At 51.4% G+C, this 20,746-nt stretch overlaps 1 protein-coding gene across 1 annotated transcript in view; it reads right to left on the reverse strand.

The window, feature by feature from the left end:
* Positions 1 to 3,727: 3,727 nt before the first annotated feature.
* PCCB (propionyl-CoA carboxylase subunit beta) overlaps positions 3,728 to 20,746 on the reverse strand; it is a 99,400-nt gene continuing 82,381 nt past the window's right edge. Inside the window, exons 14-15 of the mRNA XM_075338733.1 lie at positions 8,135 to 8,234; positions 3,728 to 4,439 (exon numbers count right to left, since the gene is read on the reverse strand). Of these exons, the coding sequence (XP_075194848.1) occupies positions 4,318 to 4,439; positions 8,135 to 8,234 (222 nt within the window). The 3' untranslated portion in view covers positions 3,728 to 4,317. The remainder of the gene's footprint in view (positions 4,440 to 8,134; positions 8,235 to 20,746) is intronic.

Consider the following 20,746-nt stretch of genomic DNA (forward strand, 5'->3'; position numbering starts at 1 on the left):
CCTGGCCGAGGGTCCCACCAGTGCCGGAGGCTCCGGCTGAGTGAGTGCCCTCGGGGCCAAGCATTGTACACAATGAGGGTATGTAATATAGCCGCACACGAGGTACAGGTTGTAAAATAAGCCAGTGCCTTGGCACCCTTACTCTTTAAGAGCAGACAACAGCATGTCGTCCGCAGAGTAATCAGTGAGGGTATACAGCCAAAAGCAAATAATGCTGCCGAACAGTGAGATCATATACCATATAAATAAACATATATATATATATATATATATATATATATATATACACACTGCGGCACCAAGGGGGGTCAGCACCTGAAAACTGGTGCCCCACAGTGCTCAGTGAGGGGGAAGGAGGATACCAACGTATGCTCCAGCCCTCCCTGCCGACGTCCAGTCGGCCGTCCCGTCGTTACCCCTGACTGGCAGGCCCGAGAACGGGAGTATATGGTACTAGGCCGCAAGAGCCGGGGACTAAATTTAAAAACGCGGCCGGCAAACATGGCGCGGTCGGCGCGGTAGTCCCAGTCTCACAAACCACTCAGCAACCGCTGCGGCATTTGTAACACAGATGCTGCATGCACCGTCCCTCAGGGGACAGAGTACCTTATGATGCAGGGCTCTGTCCCTGATGATGTCCAGTCTCCTGTCCGTCAGAATCCCCCAGGGGCTGCGGATGGAGCCCGGTCCCAGTGCATGGCAACCGGTTAGGATCCCCCTCTCCCAGAGCAGTGGAGCAGATTCTGAGATCCTCCACCGGCAGAATTAACAATGGCTGCCGGCGTTCCGAGGGGAGGAGAGAGCCGTGGGCGGAACCGCAAAAGTGCGGGAACCTGGTGGCCCATAGTGATCAGTGAGGGGGGCGGAGGACAGCGAAGTGTGCTCCAGCCCTCACTGTCGGCATCATACCGACCGTCCCGCCTTTCTCCCTGACTGGCAGGCTCAGGGGCGGGAGTTTAACACACTAGGCCGCAAAAGCCGGGAACTAAAGTAAAAACCGCGGCCGGCAAACAGGCACGGTCGGCGCGGTAGTCCCAGACAAAAAATCCACACCGCAGTCGCAGCTGCGTCTGAGGCCAAGGTGCTTCATGCACCGTCCCAACGGGGACACAGAGTACCTGTAGATGCAGGGCCATGTTCCTGACGATACTCCGTCTCCTGTCCGGCAGATTCCCCCAGGGGCTGCGGAGGGAGCCCGGTCCCAGTGGCTGGATGACCGGTTAGGATCCCACTTCCCCAGAGCCCCTAAGGGATGGGGAAGGAAAACGGCATGTGGCTCCTGCCTGTGTACCCGCAATGGGTACCTCAACCTTAACAGCACCGCCGACTCAGTGGGGTGAGAAGGGAGCATGCCGGGGGCCCCATAGGGGCCCTCTTTTCTTCCATCCGATATAATCAGCAGCTGCTGCTGACTAAAATGTGGAGCATTGTGTGTATGTGTGCCTCCTTCAACACAAAGCATAAAACTGATGAGCCCGTGATGCACGGGAGGGTGTATAGCAGAGGGGAGGGGTTACACTTTTTAAAGTGTAATACTTTGTGTGGCCTCCGGAGGCAGAAGCTATACACCCAATTGTCTGGGTCTCCCAATGGAGCGACAAAGAAAAACCCAAAAAACCACTTAAAGGGAGTCTATTCTCTTATCCAGTGGGTCACTCAGAAATGATGCATCCCAAAGAGTTCCAAGGTACAATGGGCAAAACTACACACCTATCCATTGTCCTTGAACACCAGCAGTCACCCCTTTGATAGCCTTAAGGACAACAGCAGTTGTAGAAGACAGATGACGAGGGATAAAATGGCATCTGTGGTCATTTAGACTCCTGGAGTACATGGTGGTGTGTCCTCCCTGGGACAGTAAGCATCTGTAGCACCTGGAAAAACTAAAGTTCTACAGCAACAGCATAATGCAGGTCAGAACTGTCTTGTAAGGACATGAAGCTGAAACTGAGCTGGCGGTGCACTTTTTTTGTGCCTAGTTTCAGCCTCCTGTTGCCAGGCCTCTACCCACTGCCTCATGGTCCCAACTGGCTTTAACAAAACTGGAACTAAAACTTAATTTGTTAGAAATGGTTATAGCAATATGAATGGACAGGTATTGCAGTAATTCAATAGCTTTTTGAATGTGGCCACTGTCCATCTAAATTATGTAACTAACATATTTATGGACAAAGATAATAGACGTCAAATATCAGTATTTAAGGGTTATTATAAGGATTTTACCATGACAGTCGTTTAATCAGCTGTCCATAATTTAGATGAAAGCTTTCTGGCTGCTGGAGACTCCCCTGATCAGTAGAGTGGGAAGCCCAACCTCCTAGTTTCTTAAAGGGGTACTTTAGGGAGATAAAAAAAAAAAGAATATGAATGAAATTATTTTTATATATATATATATATATATATATATATATATATATATATATATATATATATATATATATATATTTTTATTTTTTTTTTCATTCATTCATTCATATTCTATTTTCTAATGGCCATTCCCGCAAACTCTAAAGATGATCACATCCATAATGGCGTTTCACATCTTCACAGTACCTGTAATTCAGTGTGACAGCTGCTCCTTGGTGCTCCCTTTTGGGATGTTACATCACACATCAGGGGTGTGGTCTTCTCCTGGTATCTAGAAGCTGCCTGCCCCCTGAATGTCTCTGCAGTCCTAGATCAGGGAGCAGTTCTCAGACTGCAGGGAAGAAAATATCCGGGGGGGGGGGGGGGGGGGGGTGGGGGGTGGGGGGGGAAGCTACTAGGAGTAGGCCACATCCCCTGATGTGTGATGTAATGTCCCAGAAGGGTGTAGGAGCACCAAGGAGCACATCCAGTGTCACACTGAATACAGGTACTGTCACGATGCGAAACAACACTATGAATGTTATCTTTAAAGTTTGAGGCATGGGCATTAGAATAATGTCTCCGGAGTACCCCTTTTAGTAGATCTTGGAATAGAAAACATGCTTAACTGACATTTCACGCCATGTCTATGGGATTGGTGGAAACAGAGAATTCTCAGTCAGTCTCACTGTAGTATCATGCAGCTGTAGAGGTCTGTTATTGTTTTGGGGTAGGGGAGATAGGAGGAGGGAGAAAACATTTTTTGGGGTGTGTGATGTTATGGTTGCGTTTTGTATTCTGCCATACTTCCTGGAAATGTGTAGATATATTGCCAATTAGTTAAAGGCCCCATACACAGATTAGGGTCAGCCGCAGTCGTAGAAAACTAATTTGGCCAACGGTATAATTAGTATGGCGGCATTAGGTGACTTATGGTCAGCAGAGGTGTCTGATTTCAGACTGCTGATTTCATTGCTGTCCCAAAGATAAGTCGCACACCAACTTGTCAGTCGTCCACTCTCAGACAGAACACAGGAGGGCTCAGCTGAGCAAGTGCTGCTGTGTATGGGAGAGTCTGCTTAATAAGTGGCCAAAGCACCGTTCAGGCGTCAGAAACCTTGTGTGTATGGCCGGCTTCAATCCTCATCTCTTAGTGACGTCTCTGCACACAGACACTATGTAAGTAATGCTGATGGCATCAGTGTGCTATTGTGATGCAGGTTGGTTTTTCTTTATAATCCATGCCTGACAATGAAGGTTTGTTGCAATTTTTGAAGCTACAGTATGTTAGACACATCGTATTGCCAAGAGATGTAATCCGCATTGTCAGTGTATTCATAGATTTCACTTCAGGAGTTTAAAAAAAAGAATTGCTCCAGACTTATCTCAATGGGGATACAAGATTTACTATAAACGGACAGGAGAGGCGCGACACCAGGAGAGGCCATGTATACCATGGATGGAAATCTGAATTTTAAACTGATAATAGCAATTATAATGGAAAATAAAAAATGTTCATTAAATGGTTTTCTTGATTATACCAAATTGGCCCTAAAATAGGGAATGTAAAAAAAATGTATACAAGTAACTTACCCCATGTATCCCCTGATACTATAAGAAGTGATTGCCACATCCAGCGGTCACTGGCCCCAGCGGTAATGTGCTGTAAATGCCAACATCACAGCTGAGCCCAGTGATTGGCTGCAGTGGTCATGTGACTGATTCTCTGGGTAAGTAACTTATTTCTTCACTTAGAAACATTTATTTTAGGATCAACTTTGCATAATTTTGGAAAACCTTAAAATAAATCACCGTTCTCATGATTCCTCCCTAGTGATAAAAGCCTCTGTGTAGGACGATCACCAGTCCCCAGATTTTAGTGTTTGCCACTCAGTTTGACACAAACTAACGTCCTTGTATTTTGCGCTTGTGATTTCCGGACAGGAATGTACACGACTGACTGGCGCTGCCTCATAGAGGAATATTTGCGTGCTTCTTCCATGGATTCACTTGATGCTTGCTTGCAAGGACGTCCAGATCACGACAGATGCGCATCCGAGTGGTAGATGGCTGAATAATGTCATCGACAAACCCTGAGGGGAGAAGAATTAGAATATTAATCTTTGGAAACCTTGTAAGGGATCAGTTGGTTTTTTTCTAAACTTCACGCTCACTATTTTCATTACTTTTTAGAAATCAAACTGAATTCAAGCCATAGTCACTCACACAGTGCACATAGTCCACAATATAATACTGACAAGACTTTCCTTCATAAGGCCACATTCATACGCGGAGTATGTGGTGAGGCTTTTACCTCAATATTTGTAGCCAAAATCAAGAGTAGAACAATCAGAGGAAAAGTATAATAGAAAAAACTGCACCACTTCTGTATTTATCACCCACTCCTGGTTTTGGCTTACAAGTATTAAGGTCAAAAAAACATGTGAACCAGGACTAACAGAGTTACACGTTAAAGGGGACACAATGCACCAAGTGTAGTTCCTGAGGAGCCATGGATTAGCAGAGAATACCATCATCATCATGGTGCTTAATAGTGCCCAGTGGGTGATATAAGTGGCACCCAGAATGTGTGACCGACTTACATGTTATACAACCGGCATCTGCCTACAACAGCACTAACTTGTTCTGATGCTACCGTTAATATCTAATAGCATATAAAAACGTGTGCGTTTAGGGTGTTGCACAATTTTGGTTTAACAGAGTACCGATGGCTGTCACCTAAAAAAATAGAAAAAAAAAAAATAAAAACACATCTTTGTTTAGTTAAGATTTTTTTGTTTTTTAATTAAAGTGGAAAAATAAAACCCAAAATATTGGTTATCCCATCAGTGATTTTATAATAAAAATAACTTGGAAGATACAAATCCCGCCATACACATTAAATGGCCTTTGACAAGCAGTCACCTTGGCTGGCTCTCCCATACACTCCTGTATGCTCCAAGACAGTCACTGCCACAATCTCTGCTGATGGATTACCTCAGAATAAAAGGACTAAATTCAGAATCCGACAACCCAGATCCTTAACCTGGATGTTATTGTCCAATGCCTCAATACATAGACTGTCAGCTGAACCCACAAAGTTCATCCAACACTAGTCTAATAGGTATGGAAGGGGATCCCAACAGCCACCTCCTGCTTCCAGGCCTCCTGTATTGGCCGGAATTCATAAGTCCACATTTCACAATTTGCCCACGATGTACAAATAAACAGCGGATCATCATGACTTGAACTTCTAGGCACAAATGAGGCTGATGGGTTTGGAACAGGAGCCTCACAATAGGTCTGGACATTCAAGTCCGAGTACTTACTGTAAAACACAGACATGTGAATCCAGCCTTAGTGAGACACCAGATAACACTACCACCCATGAGCTGAACTCCACATCCCTACAGAAGTAATGGTGATGACCAGCAGAACCGGCCGTGTCTCCGCTCTCAGGCAGGAAACCTCACTGTACAGCCAAAATCTGAGCCGCGCTTGAGCTCATGTCTGCCTTCCACAGATGACGCATTTGGTTCTGTACTGTACCAGGAAATCTTTAATTTTCTAAGTTTGGGAAAACTTCCCAGTATTACAATCTTCTCTCTCTTCATGGGGCTCGCAGAGTTGGTAAATATTGAAAATAAGCTGTGCTGCCCCTATAAGGCTACATGCGCACGCTGCTTCTTTTTCGTGTTCACAAACTGCAGCCAAAACTGCAACCAAAACTGCACCTTGTCAGAGAGAGCCTGGAAATGTCACAAAAAATGTAGGTGCTTTTTTGGTGCATTTTGCTGCTTTTTTGGTGCGTTTTTGGCTGCAGTTTTGTCAACAATTGTTTCATGTATTTTTCAGTTCAAACAAGCCCATAAAGCTTGTTGAATTGGAAAAATAAAAAATTAGAAATAAATAAATAATTAAAAAAAAACGGCGTGCGGTCCCCCCCAATTTTAATGCCAGCCAGATAAAGCCATACGGCTGAAGGCTGGTATTCTCAGGATGGGGAGCCCCACGTTATGGTGAGCCCCCCAGCCTAACAATATCAGTCAGCAGCCGCCCAGAATTGCCGCATCCATTAGATGCGACAGTTCTGGGACTGTACCCGGCTCTTCCCGATTTACCCTGGTGCGCTGGCAAATCGGGGTAATAAGGAGTTATTGGCAGCCCATAGCTGCCAATAAGTCCTAGATTAATTATGTCAGGCGTCTATGAGACACCTTCCATGATTAATCTGTAAATTACAGTAAATAAACACACACACCCGAAAAATCCTTTATTAGAAATAAAAAACACAAACACATTCCCTCATTACCAATTTATTAACCCCGACAAACCCTCCATGTCCGGCGTAATCCAGCATGCTCCAGCGTCGCATCCAACTCTGCTGCATGGAGGTGACCGGAGAAGCAGCAGACACCGCCGCTCCGGTCACCTCCACGCAGCTAATGAAGACAGCCGCGCGATCAGCTGAGCTGTCACCGAGGTTACCCGCGGCCACCGCCGAATCCAGCGGTGGCCGCGAGTAACCTCTGACAGCTCAGCTGATCGCGCTACAGCGTGGAGCCGGCGGCAGGAGCGTGGAGCCGGCGGCAGGAGCGTGGAGCCGGCGGCAGGAGCGTGGAGCCGGCGGCAGGAGCGTGGAGCCGGCGGCAGGAGCCGGCGGCAGGAGCGTGGAGCCGGCGGCAGGAGCGTGGAGCCGGCGGCAGGAGCGTGGAGCCCGGGACTTTCAGCGGCGGTGGCGGTAAGAGGGGTCCATCATCTCCCCTGTGCGGGGACCGCGGTACTTCGGGGAACACGGGGAGGACGGGACTATCAGCGGCAGCAGCGAGAGGGGGATAGACGTTGGCAGCTGAAAACATTGATTTTTCCCTCTCGCTGCCGCCGCTGCTGATAGTCCCGTCCTCCCACATCATCTCCCCTGTGCGTGCATGCTGGGGACAGTGGTACTTCGGGGAACACGTGGAGGACGGGACTATCAGCGGCGGCAGCAGCAAGAGGGAAAAATCAATGTTTTCAGCTGCCAATGTCCATCCCCCTCTCGCTGCCGCTGCTGATAGTCCCCGTCCTCCACATCATCTCCCCTGGGGACAGCGGTACTTCGGGGAACACGTGGAGGACGGGACGGGACCACTTGCCTGACCTCACTTCCTGACAAATCACCTGCGTTTTTGCTAGCAAAAACGCAGGTAAAAGGCAGGTAAAATGCCACCACTTTTGATTAGCATGCATTTTTCCTGCGTTTTTGATGCCCTCATTGATTTCAATGGGTGACAAATGTTGACAAAAACGCAGGAAGAATGAACATGGTGCATTTTTTTTGTCACAAACTTTTGACAAAAAAAACGCTGACAAATAAACTGCAGTGTGCGCATGACAAATCTGACTTCTCATAGACTTTGCTGGGAAGTCAGATGTCAGAAAGTTCTGCTGACAAAACTGCAGCCAAAAAAGCAGCAAAAAAGCAGGAAAAAAAGCAGCATGCGCATGTAGCCTAAGAAGTGCCGGATTTGAAGGAGGTTTTGTCCAGGTCCTTGTTTTGTTTTTTTTTTTGTTCAATGAAAAAATTAGCAAATTTTACTTAAATCAAGACTGGTTCAACATGGACAACCACTGAGTCTCTTGACCTGAGCCAACTGCCTGGCGGTTTGAGGTATTGTGATTGATTCAGGGCCCAGTCCATGTGTTATGTACACGTGTAAGCAGCCTTACATGGTCACTTGAACAGGTTAATGTTACAGTTTCCCTAACATTGATGTCTGGATTGTGTAAGACTGTTTAGAAGTCTTACCTCGAACAGCAGCAGGGAAAGGGTTAGCAAACTTATCCACGTATTCAGCCTCTGCTTCAGCCTGGTTCTGTTTTCCTCGAAATATGATTTGAACAGCTCCCTGCAAAAGAAGTGACAGATTTCACACCTTACAATCTATTACATTAATTATGATACAGAAAATAATAAATGAGGAAAAAAAAAAAAATGTTATTTATGGTCACAGATGGGAACCTCCAGCTGTGACCGCAAATCACCTGAGTGACGTGATCACTGATCGCGCGGCTATCTCTGTAGTCACAGCGGGCAGTCATGCTCTATGGCCGCTCACTGTGACTTACATGTAGCAGAGCTGAATCATCGTGGGACCTCATGTGGATTACGTCAGATCTGCAGGGGTGTTTTAAGGTTGATAAAGTGGTGAAAGGGTATATCGTATTCTAAATGAAGGGGTGTGTGTGTGTGTGTGTTTACTTTCATTCACAGAATAGTGATGGGGGTGTGTGTCTCAGACGCTTGCCATTACTAATGTAGGTCTTAGTGGCTGCTGTAGGCTGCCATTAACCCCTTCAATACCCACATTGCCACCGCACCAGGGCAATCAGGAAGAGCCGGATAAAGCGCCGGGCATGTTGTATCTAATAGTTACTATTTTTAGGCTACAGGCGGTCCAATAAGCATGTACCTCCACAGTCTGAGAATACCAGCCCCCAGCTGTCGGCCTTTATCTTGGCTAGGTATCAAAGGGAGGAGGGGGGAAAGATACGTCAGGTTTTTTCCCCAATAATTTAAATTTTATTAAAAAAAAAGCGCCGCATGTGGTTCCTCTTATTTTGATGCAGAGCCAAGATAAGTGCATGGCCGGGGGCTGCAGCCTGTAGCCATGGGTTTTACCTGTTGTAATTGTTTTATTTATTTTAATACCACAATACTGACCTCCAGATAGCGCCTATGACTGGTTACAGTCAGACGCTGCAACCAATCACAGAGCCAGCACAGCCGGTGGGTAGGGAAAGCAATGCATATGCTATGAGCCTAACGCACGGCACCGTAAGTGAATACACAACCTGGAAGCAGTGTGCCGCCATCACAGAGCCACGGTAAGTATGAAGAGCTCGCTTATTTTTTTATTTCTTTGTCGCTCCATTGGGAGACCCAGACAATTGGGTGTATAGCTTCTGCCTCCGGAGGCCACACAAAGTATTACACTTTAAAAAGTGTAACCCCTCCCCTCTGCCTATACACCCTCCCGTGGACCACGGGCTCCTCAGTTTTATGCTTTGTGTGGAAGGAGGCACACATCCACTCATGCATTCTCATAACTTAGTTGTCGGTTGGAAGAAAAGAGGACCCCCACGGGGTCCCCGGCATGCTCCCTTCTCACCCCACTATGTCGGCGGTGTTGTTAAGGTTGAGGTACCCATTGCGGGTACAAAGGCTGGAGCCACATGCCGTCTCCTTCACCATCCCTTATGCGGCTCTGGGAGAAGTGGGATCCTGAACGGTCATCCATTTACTGGGACCGTGCTCCATCCGCAGCCCCTGGTGGAACCTGCCGGACCGGAGCCTCTTCAACCCCAGGGACCGGGCCCTGCTACTTGAAGGTACTCTGTGTCCCCATTGGGGACTGTACAGGGAGCGCACCTTCTTCCCGGAAGCCGCGGTAGTCGTATAACTGAGGAGGCAGATGGACTTCCGCGCCGACCGGGACTGCTTGTGGGGCGCGGCCTCGACTTTAGCCCCCGGCTTCACCGTGGCCTAGTCGCGAGAATCCCGCCCCGGGGCCTGCCTGTCAGGGGTAAGGGCGGGATTACCGACATGATGTCGGATGTGACGGCTGGAGCATCCTGCATGTCTTCCTCCCCCCTCACTGGCCACTGTGGAGGCCCCAGACGATACCCATTGCGGGTACGGAGGCTGGAGCCACAGGCTGTCTCCTTCACCATCCCTTATGCGGCTGGGAGAAGTGGGACCTGAGTGGTCATCCATTTGCTGGGACCGTGCTCCATCCGCAGCCCCTGGTGGAACCTGCCGGACTGGAGTCTCTTCAACCCCAGGGACCGGGCCCTGCTACTTGAAGGTACTCTGTGTCCCCATTGGGGACTGTACAGGGAGCGCACCTTCTTCCCGGAAGCCGTGGTAGTTGTAAAACTGAGGAGGCAGGTGGACTTCCGCGCCGACCGGGCCTGCTGGTCGGGCGCGGCCTCAAATTTAGTCCCCGGCTTCACTGCGGCCTAGTCGCGAAAATCCCGCCCCCGGGCCTGCCTGTCAGGGCTAAGGGCGGGATTACCGACATGACGTCGGATGTGAGGGCTGGAACATCCTGCATGTCTTCCTTCCCCCCTCACTGACCACTGTGGGGAGCCCAGACTCCCGCTCTTTGCTGGCGCCGCCCTCGGCCCCGCTCCTCCCCTGAGAGCTCCGGCGGCCATTTTCTGGCATTCTGCCGGTGGGTGCTTCTCAGGGGAGCTCAGGGTGAACACAGCACCCAGTGCTGGTCCCACTAGGGTGCCGGATACATATGTATATGTTATATATATTTCGGTTCGGACAGACTGTATACCCTTTGTTCACATTTAACCTTCAGTGGTCACTCTCCTAGGAGACAACAGGCACAGGTTTTTCTCGCGGTCTGTACCTCTTGTGGGGCTATGTTACCGGCGGGATACACCTACCCTCACTGTGAGCAATGCTCGACTCCTGCCTCGCTTGCTCAGCCGGAGCCTCGGGCACTGGTGGGCCCCTCGGCTCATGTAGACCCCCCTGCTCCCCCTGAGCAGGCTGCAGGGACAGAGTCACCGGTGTTGGCCCTCAGTCATTTTCATATGATCAAATGGTCTTCTAGGCTCCTTGAGGCATTGCAGTCCAGACCGGACCTTTCACAGGCCCTGGCCCTGTTAGCGTGTCTCATCCAGGCCCCGCTTGGTTAGCGCCGCAGCGCGCTCCCAGGTTGAGCCCTAGGTCTCAGGCGGAGAACTCCTGCCCGGACCGCAGTCCAGGCTAAGCGGTCTCGCTGGGACTCTTCCCCGACTTCCTCACGCTGCTAGGGATCCCAGCTTGAGGACTCTCAGGAAGACGAGGCGGACGGGGGAGCTCAGGGCTCTGGCCCTGACTTCACCCTTAACCTCGATACTCCTGAGGGGGACGCCTTAGTAAATGATCTCCATCATCCAGGTGCTGGTTCGCTCTCCTCCGCCCCCTCCTGTAAAGGAGTCTGCTTCTCAGCAGGAGAAACACCAGTTTCGGTTCCCGAAACGTACACGCAATACGTTTTTTGATCACTCTAACTTCAGGGATGCTGTCCAGAAACCCGGAGCGGTCCCGGACAAGCGCTGGGTTAAACGTCACACTGACACGCGTTACCCCTTGCCATCTGAAGTCGTTAAGAGTTGGGCTCGTTCTCCCAAGATGGATCCTCCAGTCTCCAAATTGGCTGCTAGGTCCGTGGTGTCTGTTGCAAATGGCTCATCCCTGAAGGATGCCACTGACAGACAGAGCTCTTGGTGAAGTCCATCTATGAGGCCACGGGCACGTCTTTCGCCCCGGCCTTTGCAGCCGTGTGGGCTCTCCAAGCAATCTAGGCTTGTCTGAAGGAGTTTAATGCTGTTACATGGAATTTTGCTCCGCATGTTCCGTCTTTGACTCTCGGGCATCAGCCTTTTCGTCCTGCGCCATGAACGCCGTCCTGGACTCCACTAGCCGCACGGCTGTAGCATATGCTAACTCCGTGGCAGTTCGCAGGGCCATGTGGCTGCGCGAATGGGAACCAGACTCTGCTTCAAAAAGGTTCTTAACTGGTTTGCCTTTTTCTGGCGACCGTTTATTTGGCGAACGATTGGATGATATTATTAAGGAATCCAAGGGAAAGGTCTCCTCCTTACCCCAGTCCAAACCTAAGAGACCTCAGCAAAGAAAAATCCAATCGAGGTTTCGGTCCTTTCGTCCCTCCGCCAAGCCACATTCTTCTTCGTCCAACAGGCCGGAGAAAGGCCAGAGGTACTCATATGCAAGGCGGCCCACGTCACGACCCCAAAAGGCCGCAGGGGGCACTGCCTCCAAAACGGCCTCCTCATGGCTCTCGGCCTACCCTAGCCGCATCCCCGGTCGGTGGCAGGCTCTCAAGTTCAAGACCGATGGGTGAGAGACAGTCTGTCTCATGGTTACAGGATAGAGTTCAGTTCTCGTCCTGCGGCTCGTTTCTTCACCTCTGGGCCCCTTCTCAGGTGGCGTGTCAACAAAGCCTTGCCGTCGCTCTGGCGACTCTCCAGGGACAAACTCTGCAAGCGGGGGTGCAATCACTTCTTCGGAGTCAGTCACACCCCTTAAGGCGCCTCATGCACTTCCTGGGGAAGATGGTTGCAGCTATGGAGGCAGTGCCGTTCGCAAACCAAGGCGGCACTTGCAGTCGTCAAGCCTTCCAGGAAGTCCGGCGGATTCTGCAGTGGGTGGAAACCACAGGCTCCACCATCTCCGCAGTTCACATCCCGGGTGTAGAAAACTGGGAAGCAGATTTTCCCAGTCATCAGGGCATGGACGCGGGGGAATGGTCTCTGCACCCAGAAGTGCTTCGAGAGATCCATCGCCCCTGAGGAACGCAGGACGTCGATCTCTCAAGGTCCCGGCCTTCATGGCACGGTCTCAGGATCACGGACCTCTGGCAGCGGACGCTTTAGTCCAGGATTGGTCGCAGTTTCGACTGCCTTATGTGTTTCCCCCTCTGGCGATGCTGCCCAGGGTACTACGCAGGATCAGGTCCGACTGCCGTCGCACCATTCTCGTCGCTCCAGACTGGCCGAGGCGGTCGTGGTATCCGGATCTGTGGCATCTCACGGTGGGTCAACCGTGGGCACTTCCAGACCGCCCAGACTTGCTGTCACAAGGCCCGTTTTTTCCATCTGAATTCTGTGGCCCTCAACTTGACTAGGTGGCCATTGGTCCCGGACTCCTAGAGTCTTCAGGGTTATCTCAGGATGTCATGGTCACCACGAGACAAGCCAGGAAGCCAACGTCCGCCAAGATCTATTACAGGTCTTGGCAAGTCTTTCTATCCTGGTGCGCTGATAAAGAGAATTTTGTTTACTTACCGTAAATTCTTTTTCTTATAGTTCCGACATGGGAGACCCAGACCATGGGTGTATAGCTTTTGCCTCCGGAGGACACACAAAGTACTACACTCAAACGTGTAGCTCCTCCCTCCGGGCTATATACACCCCCTGGATGACAATCTAACCAGTTCAGTGCAAAAGCTGAAGGAAGACATCCACCCATAAGTAGAGATAGAGTAAAACTCGGAAAAACCGGAACCTCTGTCTACAACAACAGCCGGTGAAACACACGGAACAAGAACTGCCAACAGGCAACAGGGAGGGTGCTGGGTCTCCCATGTCGGAACTATAAGAAAAAGAATTTACGGTAAGTATACAAAATTCTCTTTTTCTTCATCGTTCCTTATGGGAGACCCAGACCATGGGACGTCTCAAAGCAGTCCATGGGTGGGAAATAAACAAAACTGAGAAGTAGGCAAAACCTAACTTCACAAATGGGCGACAGCCGCCTGAAGGATGCGTCTGCCCAAGCTCGCATCTGCCGAAGCAGGAGCATGCACTTGGTAGTGCTTCGAAAAGGTGTGCAGACTAGACCAAGTGGCAGCCCGACAAACCTGCTGAGCCGTAGCCTGGTGCCTGAAAGCCCAGGAGGCACCGACAGCTCTGGTCGAGTGCGCCTTAATCCCTGGCGGTGGGGGCACCTGAGAACACTGGTAGGCATCGGAGATGGCCGACCTAATCCAACGAGCTAGGGTCGGTTTAGAAGCCAAGAGACCCTTGCGCTGACCCTTGGTTAGCACAAAAAGTGAGGTGCACCGCCTAAAAGCGGCGGTGCGTGACACATAGATTCGGAGCGCCCGCACCAAATCCAAGGTATGCAATGCCTTCTCAAAGCGATGACAAAGGGAAGGCAATGAAATGTCCTGGTTAAGGTGGAAAGAAGACACCACCTTAGGGAGAAAATCCGGAGTCGGACGGAGAACCACCTTGTCTTGGTGAAACACTAAAAAAGGTGACTCCGAAGAGAGCAAAGCCAAAAATTAGAGACTCAGAAGTTATGGCTACTAGAAAAACCACTTTCTGTGAAAGTCTAAACAAAGGAACCTACCTAAGAGGCTCAAAGGGGTGTTTCTGTAAGGCCGTGAGGACCAGATTAAGATCCCAGGGATCCAAAGGCCGCCGGTAAGGAGGAATGATGTGAGATGCGCCCTGCATGAAGGTGCGCACCTGAGCCAGTCGGGCGATACGCCGCTGGAATAATACCGACAGAGCAGACACCTGTCCCTTGAGGGAATTGAGGGACAGTCCTAGCTGCAGACCGGACTGTAGAAAGGACAGGATGGTCGGCAAAGAGAACGGCCAAGGAAGACTTCCGAGCCTGAGTCATAGTGGAGATGACCTCAGAAGGAATGCCTGAAGCCGTCAGGATCCAGGACTCAAGAGCCACGCCGTCAACCTGAGAGCCGCAGAATTCTGGCGGAAAAACGGACCTTGAGAGAGAAGGTCTGGGCGGTCCGGGAGATGCCACGGCATTTCTACGGACAGACGGAGCAGATCTGGATACCAAGCTCGCCTGGGCCAGTCCGGAGCAATGATTATGACCCGACGGCCCTCCATTCTGATCTTGCGCAGAACCCTGGGCAAGAGAGCTAGAGGGGGAAACACATAGGCCAGACGGAACTGGGACCAATCTTGAACCAGCGCGTCCGCTGCGAAGGCCTGAGGATCGTGGGAGCGAGCCACGTAAACCGGGACCTTGTTGTGCCGGGATGCCATTAGATCCACTTCCGGAGTGCCCCACTTGCGGCAGATTGACCTGAACACTGCCGGATGCAGGGCCCACTCGCCGCTGTCCACGGTTTGACGGCTGAGATAATCGGCCTCCCAGTTTTCTACGCCTGGGATGTGGACTGCGGATATGGTGGACTTGGAGTCCTCCATCCACTGAAGGATTCGTTGAACCTCCAACATCGCCAGGCGGCTGCGAGTCCCGCCCTGGTGATTGATGTAGGCAACCGCTGTCGCGTTGTCCGACTGGACTCGAATGTGCTTGCCCGCCAACAGGTGGTGAAAGGCTACGAGAGCTAGAAGAACAGCCCTGATTTCCAGCACATTGATCGAGAGGGCTGATTCGGACGGAGTCCAAGTGCCCTGTGCTCGGTGGTGGAGAAATACTGCTCCCCAGCCGGAGAGACTGGCGTCCGTGGTGAGGATCACCCAGGACGGAGTCAGGAAGGAGCGTCCCTGAGACAGAGAGAGGGGCCGAAGCCACCACTGAAGAGAGCTCCTGGTCTGCGGCGACAGAGCCACTAGCCTGTGCAAGGAAGAGGTCCGCTTGTCCCAACAGCGGAGAATGTCCAGCTGCAGGGGACGCAGATGGAACTGGGCAAAGGGAACCGCTTCCATTGACGCCACCATCTGACCCAGCACCTGCATGAGGTGCCTGATGGAATGACGGCGGGGCTTCAACAGAGAGCGCACCGCCAGATGAAGGGACTGCTGTTTGACTAAGGGCAGCTTCACAAGTGCCGGCAGAGTCTCGAATTGCATCCCTAGGTACGTAAGTTCCTGGGTCGGGGTCAGAGTGGACTTGGGCAGATTGACAAGCCACCCGAATTGAACAAGCGTGGCGAGAGTGAGCGAGACACTCCGCTGGCAGTCTGCACTGGATGAGGCCTTGACTAGAAGGTCGTCCAGGTAGGGGGATTACTGCCAACCCCTGGAGATGCAGGACCGCAACCACTGCTGCCATGACCTTGGTGAAAACACGAGGGGCCGTGGCTAACCCGAAGGGGAGAGCCACGAATTGGAAATGTTCCTCTCCGATTGCAAAGCGTAGCCAACGCTGGTGTGAAACCGCAATAGGCACATGCAGATAGGAATCTCTGATGTCGATGGATGCTAGAAAATCTCCTTGGGTCATTGAGGCAATGACCGATCTCAGAGATTCCATGCGAAAGCGCCGCACCTGAACATGCTTGTTGAGAAGCTTGAGATCCAGGATGGGCCGGAAGGAACCGTCCTTCTTGGGGACTAGGAAGAGGTTTGAGTAGAAACCTCTGAACCGTTCCCGGGCGGGAACCGGAACAATTACACCGTTGGCCTGCAAGGATGCCACGGCCTGTGAGAAGGCGGCGGCTTTGGAGCAGGGGGGAGTGGACAGAAAAAATCTGTTTGGCGGGCTGGAAGAAAATTCTATCCTGTAGCCGTGGGAGATGATATCCCGCACCCACTGATCGGAGACGTGTTGAAACCACACGTCACCAAAGTGGGAGAGCCTGCCACCGACCAAGGACGTTGCTGGCGCAGCCAGATAGTCAAGAGGAGGCTGCATTAGTGGCAGCGGCTCCTCCGTTCTTCTGAGGACGCGGCTTCGCGCGCCAGTTGGGTTTACGATCCTTGGCTGAGGTAGTGGACGAAGCTGGGGGCTTAGAGGATGACCAGTTAGAGGAACGAAAGGAACGAAACCTCGACTGGTTCCTGCCCTGGACAGGTTTCCTGGTTTTAGCTTGTGGCAAGGAAGTACTCTTCCCGCCAGTAGCTTCCTTAATAATTTCATCCAGTTGTTCACCGAACAGCCGGGACCCAGCAAAGGGGAGCCCAGCAAGGTTCTTCTTAGAAGAAGCGTCTGCTTTCCACTCTCGAAGCCACAAGATCCTGCGGATCGCGAGAGAATTAGCGGAAGCCACCGCCGTGCGGTGAGAAGCCTCTAGAATGGCAGACATGGCGTAGGATGAAAAAGCCGAAGCCTGGGAAGTTAAGGCAACCATCTCGGGTATAGAGTCCCTGGCGAGGGAATGTATCTCCGCCAGAGAGGCAGAGACTGCCTTAAGAGCCCACACTGCTGCAAAAGACGGGGAGAACGAGGCTCCTGCCGCCTCATATACAGATTTGGCCAGAAGGTCAACCTGGCGGTCAGTGGGATCCTTAAGAGAGGTGCCATCGACCACAGATACGACTGTCCGTGCTGAGATTCTAGACACCGGAGGGTCTACCTTTGGGGACTGAGCCCACTCCTTAACCACCTCAGGTGGAAAGGGAAAACGGTCATCAGAACTACGCTTTGGAAAGCGTTTGTCAGGACAGGCCCTGGGCTTGGTAACAGTGGCCTGAAAACTGGAGTGGTTAAAAAACGTACTCCTAGCTCTCTTAGGAGAGGTAAATTGGTGTATTTCTACCAGAGAGGCTTGTTCCTCTGACACTGGTGGATTGAGGTTCAGTACGGAGTTAATGGATGCAATCAAGTCACTAACATCCGTATCACCCTCAGATAAATCAATGGGGTACATAGAGGTAGCGTCTGAGCCCACAGTAAAAGTATCCTCCTCACCCTGCACCTCAGCTCGTGAATCAGAGCCGTGGGACGAGGAAGGAGAAGGGTCCCTGCGTCTCCGTTTAGGAGGACGGGGTCCTAAAACATGCTCTGAGAGCTCTGCAGAGCTCGGAGCAGCAGAGGCGCCCTGAGAAGGGGGCTGATGCATGGTCAGCAGAGTCCGGGACAGCTGTCCCATGGAGTCGGCAAAAGACTGGGAGATAGCTCTGGAAAAAGATGCTACCCAAGCCGGGGGTTCTGCCACCGGGGCCGGAGCAGCCGGAGGAACCCCTGAGGAGGCTCCAGGCTGAGGCACCACCATGTTAGAGCAGGCATCACAATGTGGATATGTGCTCGGTTCAGGCAGAATGAGCTGACATGCAGTGCATATAGAATAAAGCCTGGCAGCCTTGCTCCTAGTGAGAGACATGCTGCTGAGGTGGAGGCTCTGCAGTAAAGAATACACTCCTTTAGAATGACCCCCTGAGAGTGTATAATAAAGCCCACAACCAGAGGTTGTGGCTTACCAGACCGCTTTTTGTGTGCCCTCCGGATTCCACAGCTCGGACCCCCAGTGGATGCAGCAGCTGCAGCAGCCAGCGCCGATCAGTGTGAGAACGCTGATAAAATGGCGCTGGAGTGAGGAGGGGGGGCGGGGATTAGCCCAAGAGCGTGAATCCGGAGGGCCAAGGAGAGATACAGGGGAGGGAAACATCTCCTCAGAGAGGAGTGTCCTCCCCTCTGCTGAACGGCCGGTGGGCGGCGCTGCACTGTTCCCCTGCAAGACTGACATGCAGAGGGACTGAAACCGAAACTAGGCCGCAACTGAAGCCGGGGCCTAGATTTTGACATGCGGCCGACGAGCAGGCACCCTCGGCGCGGTTCTCAGGAAAAACCCAGAGAACCGGCCGGAATTCACAGCAAAGTCAAAAGACACACTCTCCCCTTAATAAATGTACCCGGGACCCCTGAAAAACGTCTCAATACTTAGCTTTGAGACGCAGGGCCAGGTCCCTGGGGGGGGGGGGGTTAAACGCTCCGTCCGGCAGGATCCTGACAGGGCTGCGGATGGAGACCGGTCTCCTGCAAGGCAGAGAGGACCGTGATGGCTCCCACTTCAAGCCAGAGCCTCAGAGGATGGTGAAGGAGCACGGCATGTGAAGGCTCCAGCCTTGTAAAGTCAACCTTAACAGCACCGCCGACACAGTAGGGTGAGAAGGGACATGCCGGGAGTCCAGACTGGACCCGCTTTTCTTCCATATCTTTGAAATCAAAAATCTTAAAAATTAAAAATCAGAGAATGCATGTGTGTGTGACCTCCTGAACACAAAGCATTGAACTGGTTAGATTGTCATCCAGGGGGTGTATATAGCCCGGAGGGAGGAGCTACACGTTTGAGTGTATTACTTTGTGTGTCCTCCGGAGGCAGAAGCTATACACCCATGGTCTGGGTCTCCCATAAGGAACGATGAAGAAAACGGCTTTCCTCCATGGCCGTTTGACTTACCCACATTCCTTTCATTCCTACATTTTGGAATGGACAAGGGTGTGTCCCTCGACTCTCTCTCTAGGGCCAAGTATCCACGCTCTCCGTGTTTTTCTTTCAAAAGCGTCTAGCCAGGCTTCCGCAGGTCCGCACGTTCCTGCAGGGGGTCTGCCACATGGTCCCACCTTGCAAACGTCCGTTGGAACCCTGGGATCTTAGCAGAGTCCTGACGGCTCTTCAAAAGCCGCCTTTTGAGCCGCTGCGGGATGTCTCTCTCTCCCGTCTTTCGCAGAAGGTGGCCTTCCTGGTGACAGTCACATCTCTTCAGAGAGTGTCTGAGCTTGCAGCGCTGTCATGCAAGGCTCCCTTCCTGGTTTTCCACCAGGATAAGGTGGTTCTTCGTCCTGTCCCGGAATTTCTCTCTAAGGTGGTATCTCCTTTTCATCTAAATCAGGATATCTCCTGGCCTTCCTGTTGCCCTAATCCAATTCACCAGTGTGAAAAGGTTTTGCACTCTTTGGATCTAGTGAGAGCACTCCAGTTCCACGTGTCTCGCACGGCACCCCTGCGCCGTTCAGATGCGCTTTTTGTCCTTGTCGCTGGCCAGCGTATGGACTCTCAGGCCTCCAAGTTGACCTTGGCTCAGTGGATCAAGGAACCGATTCTCGAGGCCTACCGTTCTTCGGGCCTTCCGCTCCCTTCAGGGCTGAAAGGCCATTCTACCAGAACTGTAGGTGCGTCTTGGGCATTGCAGCACCGGGCAACGGTTCAGCAGGTGTGTCAGGCAGCTACGTGGTCTAGTCTGCACACTTTCACGAAGCACTATCAAGTGCATACCTATGCTTCGGCAGACGCCAGTCTAGGTAGGAGAGTCCTTCAGACGGCGGTTGTCCACCTGTAACAGGGGGCCGTTTTTCGGCTCTTCTTATTGAGGTATTCTTTTACCCACCCAGGGACTGCTCTTGGACGTCCCAATTGTCTGGGTCTCCCAATGGAGCGACAAAGAAGAAGGGAGTTTTGTTTACTTACCGTAAATTCCTTTTCTTCTAGCTCCTATTGGGAGACCCAGCACCCACCCCTGTGCCCTTTGGGCTGGTTGTTCTTTTGGGTTATGGTCTTCAGTTCTCCGAACATCCTTCGGATTGAATTTACCCTAGACCAATTTATAAAGTTTCCTCCTTCCTGCTTTTGCACCAAAACTGAGGAGCCCGTGGTCCACGGGAGGGTGTATAGGCAGAGGGGAGGGGTTACACTTTTTAAAGTGTAATACTTTGTGTGGCCTCCGGAGGCAGAAGCTATACACCCAATTGTCTGGGTCTCCCAATAGGAGCTAGAAGAAAAGGAATTTACGGTAAGTAAACAAAATTCCCTTCTTTTCCTTCAACGTTATATAATAGACCACTTTATCACTTTTGCCTTATGACTAGTGATAGGCTGACCCCGGACTGTAAAAGTTTGAATCCGCTCAGTTTCAAACTTACCTGAATGATGGGCCCAGAATTCTGGGTGTTGATCTGGATCAGGCAACTCAGAAATTTAATGATTAATTAAATGGAAAAATAAAGAAAATAAGAATGAAGCAAGCGCTTGATACTTACCGAGGCTCCGGCGCGGCTCTGTTCCCACATCCACTCATTCACTTCCAGGGCAGCCCATTACCTTCATTGCATATGCACTAGTATCACCGCCCACTGGCCATCTTAGTGTCTGATTGGTTGCAGGCAGTTGCTGTCACACAGGCTAGGGGTGCGTATGACTGCAACCAATCATATGCACAGGTCTGTATTGGA

This window comes from Anomaloglossus baeobatrachus, chromosome 3 (assembly GCF_048569485.1).
Source record: "Anomaloglossus baeobatrachus isolate aAnoBae1 chromosome 3, aAnoBae1.hap1, whole genome shotgun sequence".
NCBI classification, from domain to species: domain Eukaryota; kingdom Metazoa; phylum Chordata; class Amphibia; order Anura; family Aromobatidae; genus Anomaloglossus; species Anomaloglossus baeobatrachus.